This window comes from Erpetoichthys calabaricus, chromosome 3 (genome assembly GCF_900747795.2).
Source record: "Erpetoichthys calabaricus chromosome 3, fErpCal1.3, whole genome shotgun sequence".
Taxonomy (NCBI): domain Eukaryota; kingdom Metazoa; phylum Chordata; class Cladistia; order Polypteriformes; family Polypteridae; genus Erpetoichthys; species Erpetoichthys calabaricus.
This window is the reverse complement of record NC_041396.2, coordinates 123666650-123677676: the sequence shown is the minus strand read 5'-3', so window position 1 is coordinate 123677676 and position 11027 is coordinate 123666650. Positions and strand designations below refer to the sequence as shown.

Sequence of the window (11027 nt, the reverse complement as noted above, 5' to 3'; positions counted from 1 at the left end):
AGCGCCAGCGGAGAAGCTCTTTTTGTAATGGCCGACGCTCGGGAGGAGCGTAGGAGCGACCACAGAGAGCGGGAGAAGCCTATGGAAGAAGACTGCAACGAGGTAGGTGCCGGGGAAATAATTGCGGATAAATTGATAATAACGCATCTTGTACCTTGCACCTACCTCGGACTAGATCATCCGGAGGCTCTGCGGGATGCAGACGAGACTCCTGTAAACGGTGGCAAGCTCTTGTTCGAGCCGGGGAGAGAGATGACTGACTTCCGCATGTCGGCAGCCGATAAGGGACACGTGACCCAACCCGAAGCTTTCCGGGAAGGACGTGGTCCTCGTCCCGCTGTTTGCTCCTTCTCCGAAGAAAAAACGGACGTGGACTTTCCAAAAGGGAAGGGGGAGGCGAGCGAAGCACCGCTCACCCTGCAAAAAGGTAAGGAGGGCCGAGTAGTGACTGCTCCCGATGTCGAGAAATTAATAAAGACAGACGGCAGTTCGCCAAAGAAGGCAACCCGGCCCTCAGACAAAAAAGACTCCAATTCCCAGAAGCCTCCGCGAGACCCGTCAGAGCACGTGCCGACAGCGGACGTGCTCATTGGCTCCCGACTGGCTGGTAAGACTAACGAGGGAGTGGGCTTACCGCCGGCCGAAATAAATAACTTTATAGACGTGCGGGACCTCGAAAAATTAATCTAACCCGTACGTAGTATTTTACAGATGCTACAGGCGATAAAGAAGATCATCGAAGACCTGGGAGCGACGGCAGAAGCGCCGGTAAAAAAGGTGGATGAATACCTTCAGCGGTTAGGCCGTGAAGCCCCGGCCTCAATTGATTCAGCGGTGCAGGTGAGGGATATCTGCGGCGTATATAATAAGGGGACGCAGTGTGAATCGGCACCGCGTTTAATAAGTTGCGGTTGTCAAAGCGCTGTGTCTCCGACAAGGGAATGTGGCACGATGACGGAGTGGTCGGGTAATTGTCCGTTAGAACCGGAGCAGCGGTATCAGACGCTGCTCGGGACTAAGGCGGACGTTAAAAGCCCGACCCGCGTGATAAAGGGGTTGCCGTTGGTTAATGAAGAGGCGGGGGAAGCACCGATCGTCCCGGGGCAGCTGAATAGTGCTGTTACCCGGAGTGATACGGTACTAATGACGCCGCCTCCGAATTTATATAGGACAACGGGCGTGCAAACAGCAAAGAGGCTCTCTCTCTTCCATAGAGAGCCTCACGTTGTGCACAAGCCCCAGAGAAAGCAGGAGATCCCCACACAGAAATGCGGGTCTCCTAACAGGGAAAAGACAAGGGCAAAGAGCAGTAAAGCGGCTGTTAACCCCTCCTTGGCGGAGGACAGGGTGGAGCTGACAGAATTCCCGAGGTGCTTCAGGTCTCGGGAAGAGAGGCCACCAGGAGGACGTCGGCGGTGCTATAACTGCCGGCAACCGGGCCACATGTGGAGGAGTTGCCCCCAGAGGACAGGGGAGCGAAGAGACATCAGATACACCGTTCCCCCAAGGTTCGCTGGGGGATCTAGACAGCAGAACCACGACCCGGATCTCGCGTTCTCCTGGAGGAAGACGTCCCTCGCGGGAATCAACGCTCCGCCCCACTGGTCGTCGCTAAGGGGGAGGGACTGTGACAGACGACCGCCTATGGACTCCGGTCGTCACCCCCAGGCCGCTAGGAGGAGCCCTCCGGACAGCATATTTGCGCCCCGAGTTCCAGCAGGGCCTCATGGACTTTGTAGTGTTTTGACACAGCCCTGCTGGATACCTTGGGGGCCGCCAGGAGTCACTGTAGGGGGGCTAGTAAGCTCTTGTGTGCCCTATAACCCGGGAGTGCATCCCAGTCACGTGACTGGAAGAAGCGATGTGCTCCCGGGATGAAGAAAAGGACTTTGCCCTGACCCGGAAGGAAAACGGACTTGTGGGTTTGGCTTAGAGCCACTTCCGGGTCAGGGGCTTTAAAAGGACTCTGGGTGAGCCCAGACATTTGAGCTGAGCTGGGAGGAAGGGTGGCAAAGTGTCTGGGAGTGTGGAGGATTATTGATTATTGTTTATTATTGAGTATTGTGGAGAGGAGGGTGCTTTGTGCACTATTATTATTATTTCTAATAATAAACCATTATTGGACTTTTACCTGGTGTCTGACGTGTAGTCTGAGGGTTCAAGGGATCACGGAGACCCTCTATCCATCACAATACATATACACATATATTTTTTATATATATATTTTTTATATATATATATATATATATATACACATACATACATACATACATACATACATATACACACATAGATGCACTTACAATAACATAGAAATCAATATAAACAACATTAACATCATTATCATATGAGAATATGAAGTAATATATAAGAAGCACATTTCATATAAATATAAATTATTAAACAGTAAAATCTTCTTCTATAATTTGCTACCGTGGCTTTTCGTTGGTCTGTCCAGGATTTTAAATCACATGTAGCTTGCAAACCGTTTCACCTATTGACTTGAAATCTGGTACACATATAATACGTCACGTCTGCTATCCGCTTTATGGGTGATGAATGTATTACTCTTTTTATGTTTATTTTATTTTAGAATCAACTCCTATCTGCGCACACCAGGGCGGCCGTGGGCAGATGCGTATGGTGTATTCACTCCATGTTATCGTGCATTGCGCTGTCACTGGTATTTTCATAAAAGAATTTGAACAATATATAAGAAGCGTATAAATTATTAAACAGTAAAACATTAACATTTAAGAAGTAAAGTTACATTGAGTACTACTGCAGTGCCTTCGGGTATACCTCATTTTTTCTTTGCCCATTACATGCTTAAATGTATACATTTTTTGGTGTACCTACCCGAGAACACGCGACATATAACCGACCGTGGGAGAAGCATGGATTTTAAACACGCGTTGAGTTCATCTGTTGGTCTCCCTCGTGGAATAACTGGTAATGTTTGACTAAAATCTACAGCGAGTAAAACGACATTACCTCCTTTTTTTTTTTTACGATCTCTGAGATCTTGCTTTTTTCAGTTCAAGGCTTCATAAGCTCTTTTATGTTCCATGGTGTACTTAATAAGTACTAATTATCCCAAACCATCATCTTTGAATGTTGCAAGACTTTCGCCTTGTATGTAGATCGGGGTAATTACATTCATTGCATTCCTAGTCTGAATCACAATCTGATTGTATGGGTGGTTACCTGGCACTGTAGGGTTGCCACCCGTCCTTTAAAATACGGAATCGTGCCGCGTTTGAGAATGAAATTGCGCGTCCCGTTTTGAATCAATACTGGACGGGATTTATCCCGTATTTTTTTTATCATTTTTTTTTTTAAAGCAGCGTGTCATGCAAATCATCCCACACGCATTTTATGAAGATGCCTCCTTTCCTACTTTTGATTGGGTAATACTTGATGTCATCGTTAGTTTGATTGGTCTTTTTAACTGTCCAGTGAGGAGGGCGTGTCTTTTAAGTACAGTCTGCAAAGTGTTGGCACTGAGATGTGGCGTCAGCGCCATAGTTGAAGCCCCTAACGTTGCGGTCAGCAAGTCGGCTAACATCCGCCATGTGCCGTCTTTCAGTTGCGAGAAGCAGATCATAGAATGGTTGAAACTGTTGCCCCTAACGTTGCGCCACGGCGTGTGGTTCGTTTATACCTCGTGTCTTCTCATTAAACTTTTATCTCGCAAATATGTTATTGCAATTCGCAGCGGGAGCGTTTCTATAAACTTAATTTAAACTTACGTTTTACACCGTGCTTTGTTTCCCTTATGAACATGCTTGTATGCTTCACTCGCTCCGTTCTCAATTGTTTAATTAATTTTTTGCTCTTCGCTGTTTGCGGCTGTTCCTCCATTTCCCCCTACTTTGTTCTTTTATCTCGCGAATATGTTATTGCAATCCTTAACGGGAGCGTTTCAATAAACTGATTGAAAATAGTTTTGCATTTACCTTTTTAGTAAAAGGCTAGCTTTTAAGCCTGAGAAATCACCCCGTAAATGCACACGTTTAATTGCACGTGTTAATATGTATGGTTACACAGTATTAAAAGACAGTGAACAACGTCAGTTACCTTTGTTCCCGCGTTTGATAAAAGGTGAGCTTTTAAGCCTGAGAAATCACCCCGTAAATGCACACGTTTAATTGCACATGTGTTAATATGTATGCTTACACAGTATTAAAAGACAGTCAAAAATTAACGTCATTTACCTTCGTTCCCGCGTGTGACTCGTGCTGTAAATCTCTTCCTTGTTTTTAGTTCACGTGATTACGTAGGAGGCGTGATGACGCGATACGTGACTCCGCCTCCTCCATTACAGTGTATGGACAAAAAATATGTTCCAGTTATGACCATTACGCTTTGAATTTCGAAATGAAACCTGCCTAACTTTTGTAAGTAAGCTGTAAGGAATGAGCCTGCCAAATTTCAGCCTTCCACCTACACGGGAAGTTGGAGAATTAGTGATGAGTCAGTCAGTCAGTGAGTGAGTCAGTCAGTCAGTCAGTGAGGGCTTTGCCTTTTATTATTATAGATATATATATATATATATATATATATATATATATATATAAATAAAAGACAGCAACACTCATAACAATGACAACACAATTACATTGACAATCATGTTACGTTATTTTTAAAATGTTTCCTTTTCTTTTTCATAACCTCTTTAACACACTACTTCTCCGCTGCGAAGCGCGGGTATTTTGCTACTAATATGATATTTGTAACGTCTAATATGTCTTATTTTCTCTTATTTTGTCTAATATATTGGGTAATATGAGTGTAATGGTGAGTAAAGGGTGTTATTTCATGTCTAGAGGGCTCTAATAATGTTAAAAAACGTATTTAGAAGGTCGTAAACAGGTTTTCTATACTCTAACTGCGAAAATATTCAATTTATAAATAAAGAATCCTACTTCGCGAAAATTCATTTATCACGGTAGAGTCTGGAACGGATTAACCGTGATAAACGAGGGTTCACTGTATAAATAAATAATTTTCCTATCACAACCACCCATTCACCCCTGTATATTGGAGAGGTATCTCATTTTCAAAGTAGGTGTAATTATCCTATAAAACCCATAGGAGTTATGTGTACCGTTTTTCATGGGAGATTAAAACTCATCAAATGTATTTTAAAAACTTGTAGGAAGAAGTCTGTGGCATTCCTCATCTGCCGTGGTCCCTTAAAAAATGAACACCAGGCAGTTAAAATTGTGCACAGTTTCTTTAATAAGCCTATCAGACAGTCTTTATAGCACTTTCATATCGAGTGTGTCTCTTAATCCCTTCTAGCAGAGGAGACACTTATTTCCACAGCTTGGTCTATGCTTTAGAAATGTGTGCCCCCTGTCTTCTTCTTGCAAAATTAATACTGGAATTACAAAACTGTCCACAATTTATTTAAAAAGATTGAAGGAAGTCTTCTATATCACTTTTCTGTCTACTATGTCCTTACTCATCCACTGCTGGGGGCCCTCATTTCCTCAGTGGAGCCTTTGCCATAGAAACGTGTGCCACCTGAATGCTGCTTACAACATAAACGCTAAACAGTTAAAATTGTTGAGCTTGTATTTGAACAATTTTATATCACTTTCATGTCTACTGTGGTAGTCTGTACCTTCCACTGAAGGGGACACTAATTTCTATGGCTGGAGCAGAGCTGTACAAATGTGGGCCCCTGTCTGCTGCTTTTAAAATGAACACTGGAATTGCAAAATTGTTCAAAATCCCTTTTAAAAGTTCACAGGCACCCTTTAGTATCGCTTACCTTTCTATTATGGCACTCTGTTCTGTCAGCTGGCAGGGATATTCATTTTCATGGCCAGAGCTAATCTTTAGAATTCTATTTCTGTTCTGAAAAATTAGGCTACAATATTGAACATTTTTAATTAAAAAAAAAAAAAAAAGACATTGTCAGCGCTTGATTTAAGTATGTCTATGAAAATCACTGAGTAGCCAGAAAAATGCTATATAAATGTAAGGTATTATTATTATTATTTATTTAGTTTTTTTAAAATCCAAATAAATCTGATAGGAGTTCTTCCAAGGTACAGTATGTGCCACTCTAGGGTACGAACAAAGTCAAACTGATTAGGAAATTTTGTGATCAGTTTGTTTAAAGTATATTAAGCAAAAAATAACATTGTCCTCTCATTTCTAATTTGGCATTTCAGGATACAGTATATACTGCAAATATACATTTAAATTGTAACCACTGACAATTATTTACTCGTGTGCTTGCGTTTTCCATAAAACAGCTACAATATGTGCACAAAGTAGGTAATACAACACACAAATTCTGACATTAGCATGACTGTTGAAGGAAAAACACGTGTTAGAATCTATTCTATGGAGTTTTCATAAATTAACACTAGAATTACCACAGTCTACGAAAAAATTTGTAGATCCGGCCCACCTTAAAATCATTCGCTCCTCTCCACCAGCGTCCTTTGTCCTCTAAATGTGCTAATAAAAACAAGCTGCAAGCAGCCGGCTATTCCAGCACCCCACCGACTTAGAACGTGCACGAGCATCTCCCAGCTCATGCCTTTATTGATTATCTGGGAGTGAAGTGGAGCTTTAGAGTGGAAATAATAGATTGTTATTTGGAACACACGCATTTCATGTGTGTTCCGTTTCTACAGTAATCTGTGTAAGCACAGTGTTAAAAGAGAAACTTTTTCATATTTTAGTAATAAATGTTACAAAATATAGGCATAATCTATAGAATGTGTGAAGCATGAAGTCCAAACATCAAATAAACACTTTCACAAAAGGTTCCGTGGTGTAGTGGTAAGATTTGCTGTCTCAGAGCGCAGCAGGCTTACTGTCCCTCAGAGATCGGAGTTCGATTCCCCGTAGAGGAGAAAGTGTTATTCTTTTTTTCTCTTTAACCTCAAACGGACATAAAATTTATAAAATGGTATGCACTCTCAGTTAATGAGATCGTTATATTTTCATGTGGGATGCTCCTTTTAAAATATTTTTTTACAATTGAGACTGCAATTAACATGAACAAGTGTCCTTATAACAGTTATTTTTAAGATCCGTAACACACAGACAGACAGAGCACTGTGTAATAGAGAGACAGACAGGGAGAAAAGTCACTAGATATATAAATAAACAGGGAAGGCACATGTACTGAAAGTAAAAAAGGATCAACATGTGCGTTGATCCTGCTGTACTGAATAAGCTCATGCGCTCTAACATCACCAAACCCCCGATCTGACTGTAAGTAACAGCGCAAGTACAGACGCAAACCAAGTGTATGTGTGTTCTGTATAATATTAACAAAAAGAGCAGCTTACTACTGAAAACGGCAAATATAGGATTGAGTGGGGCTCGAACCAGGGACTCCTGATCACACTTGGTTTGCGTCTGTACTTGCGCTGTTACTTAGTGTAGAGAAGACAAAAGACACTGGTGGAGAGGTGAGAACGGTTTTAAGGTGGGGAGGATTTACGAATTTTTTTGTAGACTCTGGTAATCATTATATACCTTTTGAGGTTTCTTGATATATTTTGTAATCAGATTTTTATATATTTTTTTTTATTTGTACTGTCACTTCACAGATCAACAATCCCCAACTTGGTCACTATCAGAATAAGTCTTAACTTTTTTCCTGTGTCCAGTAATACATTTTCCAGGTTTCACTACCCATCTGAAAGAGTTGGCATCAAGTTGGGTGAAACTTTTAAACTGTAGTAGTATGAGCGAGTGTCAGTGTGGCAAGCACTAGACTGGCATTTCTTTCCGTCTCATTTTTTGTCTTCTGGCCTACTAAGCCTGTAAATCTTTTTTGTAAATGGGTGGCTTGGATAGAGGACAGATACTAACAATTTTCAAGGCTATTTGAAACAATACTAAAAGATATTTGTGTATGTGTGTTGTAGTGCCCCATGTTGTGTTAGATCCATTGAGGAAGTCAACTTAAACAAAGAAAATGTACATTTTGGAGGTTTGTTTGAAGTGTTTTACATTATAACCATATTATTAATTGCTGTGTGAATATAATTTTTTCAAGGGGATGACCTTTACTATTGTCAAAAAAGACAAGCAGGGCAACAGGATGAATATGAAAGTTATTTGTTGAGTTTAGGAGACAGAGGATACTTGTAAGGAAGTTCATGCCAGTGCTATCAGTGTACATTCGGGAATTTATAAAACTGCTGATATTATTTCACAAAGATGTTACTGGCCTGGTATTATGCTGACATTAAAATGGCTACGTTTACTGATAATTAAAATCATTATTTTAATTAAAAGACTATAATTGTCAGAACAGATTCAATAAAATGTTTTAATATCTCAGTTGCTTTTTGTCGGACTCTTTAATTGACTTGTCATACAAATGTGTATCAGTGGATATTTGGTACATCACTTGACAAATAATATTAATGTTTCAAAGTCTCATATATGATAGATAGATAGATAGATAGATAGATAGATAGATAGATAGATAGATAGATAGATAGATAGATAGATAGATAGATAGATAGATAGATAGATAGATAGATAGATAGATAGATAGATAGATAGATAGATAGATAGATAGATAGATAGATAGATAGATAGATAGATAGATAGATAGATAGATAGATAGATAGATAGATAGATAGAGTCCCTTTGAGTGGAGAGGACAATGGGACGCAGTACACTTGAAAGTGATGTAGAAGACTTTCATCAATCTTTTACCATGAATTTCAGATACTACTTATCCAGGGTTCATTTTGAAAGCAGCAGACAGGGTGCACACAAGCCGATGGATCTGCTCCAGCCATGGAAATGAGTGTTCCCTGTCGGGGACAGGATGCAGACACATAGTGGAAAAGATTATATAGAAGACTATACCTATGACCTTTTAAAATCAATTTTGCATAATTTTACCTCTCTGGTGTTCATTTTGTAATCAGCAGTCAGAGGGCACACATTTTACGGCTCTGCAGCAGCCGTTGAAATGAGCGTCCCGACTAGTGGATGAGACATGCGTTTTCATTACAATAGTTTTAATGACTCACATGGCGGAGGTGAAGTTTGAGTTCAACAACAAAGCCTTTCCCGTGGATTTTTTTTTTCCTTTTTTATCCCCAGGAAAAACCACCTGTGTAAATGTTTAAGAGCAAGCTATCACTTATAGCATAATAATGGATTGCTTTTAAATGTCTTTGTAAAGTGTTACTGGGTGTCGAGCAATGTATTATTATTATTGATATTTTACTAAATCTTACTATCCATGTTTCTTTGTTTATGAGTCCCTTTGAAGAATTTTTTGGTAACAGAACAGTAAACACGCCAAAACGACATAAAATACAACTGACGACTGGTATTTTGCGATATCATTTGAACAAAGTTTACTGTCCGCCCTCAATCACAGAGCACCCCGGTAAAACATCAATAGCATTTAATATACCTGCAGCCTTAGAACGAAGACATCAGGACATCGCTGCGTGTGCATGTTTATTAACAGATATGACAGCATTTTGCACAGAGCATGCGTTAAAACAAAACACAAGCGGCGCGCAAAGGTACGCGAACAAGAGGAGTTCCGCAGCAATCACATCTCAGTGCACCTAAGAGAAGGGACACTGAATTCTACTAGGCACAGATGTTTTAGAGCACCTGTTCAAATATTTATTGATTGATTAAGATCAGCTATTTTCAACGGTTCACAGGTGTGCCATAGGATTTTTTTCAAGCAAACTAATTAAAGACTTCTTTGAAGAAATATGACACAAAATTAGTCTACGACGCAGATTCTATACCATTTTATATGATTTTTATATCATTATATTAAATGAAATGGATCACCTTACTATGTAAATACAACTTCTGATTTACTGATATGGATTCCACATAGTTTAAACCTGTCTACTGAGTTTTACTTAGATACTCTAATGGGCATTACTTAACATAATACAAGGAATATGATGAGAACAATTGAAGGAATGGTAAGCAAACCATTCAGTGGGGTCAGGTAAAATAAGTAAGATATTCAGTGAGTAATGTACAGGCTAGTTTTAGCTGTACAGCACTCACGTACCAGCAGGTAAGGACAGACAGTTTAGCAAATAAACACAGCTTTGAAATGTAATTTTACACCCATACAAAAACTTTACTTCTGTTGTAGAAAAATAGAGAAAAACCATCATGATTTGTACAGAAATGTGAAAAAAACAACCATTTAAGTACACCTTTGTTACATTATATTTCACACCATGTTACAATTAAAATATGGCTCCATGATGCAGTTCAGTTCTTTTTTTATACTAAGAACAACATTTAGTCAAAGACTTGGCACTTTAAAATTAAACTCATTCCTTAAAATCCATATGCTACACAATATTTTCAACATTCTACTCACTCTGTAGTTCTTAATTAAAATAGCAAATTCTACTATATAAATTATTTTTAAAAAATGCAATCTTCCATACCAGTTTGTCCATAGGCAAAAATACAGGCATTATACCCGTTGAAGGCATTCTGCAACAAGTTTTCCCCAAGACAATGAAAAACAACATCTTGACCTGAAAAGACAAGACAGACAACATTGAATAAGAAGACCTTTCATCATTACATAGATCTGAAGGTTTGGCTTTTGAATTCTTTGCATTATTCATAAAAATAATGTTTATCTTAATTTTTTGAATAAGAAGACCTTTCATTATTACATAGATCTGAAGGTTTGGCTTTTGAATTCTTTGCATTACTCATAAAAATAATGTTTATCTTAATTTTGTAAGCTGATGACACAGAATGGCCTCCTAAAATTCTGGAAGCTCTGAATTTGACAAAGTGATGGAGTGAAGGAGACGTTCATCAGCAGATACCTTAAACCAAACAACAGACACAAAAAGCCAAAGTAACAAAAAAAAAGAGGGAAAATTACAACAGGAAATTACAAAACTATAAACACCATGTAAAGTAACAGACACCTAATGCATGTATTTGTGTGCGTGTGTGTATATATATATATATATATATATATATATATATATATATATATATATATATAT

At 39.3% G+C, this 11027-nt stretch overlaps 1 protein-coding gene across 1 annotated transcript in view; it reads right to left on the bottom strand.

Annotated features, from left to right (window-relative positions):
- LOC114649345 (kinesin-like protein KIF13B) overlaps positions 1–11027 on the bottom strand; it is a 664407-nt gene that overhangs the window by 587273 nt on the left and 66107 nt on the right. The window contains exon 5 of the mRNA XM_051924704.1: positions 10446–10538. Coding sequence (XP_051780664.1) covers positions 10446–10538 — 93 coding nt within the window. The remainder of the gene's footprint in view (positions 1–10445; positions 10539–11027) is intronic.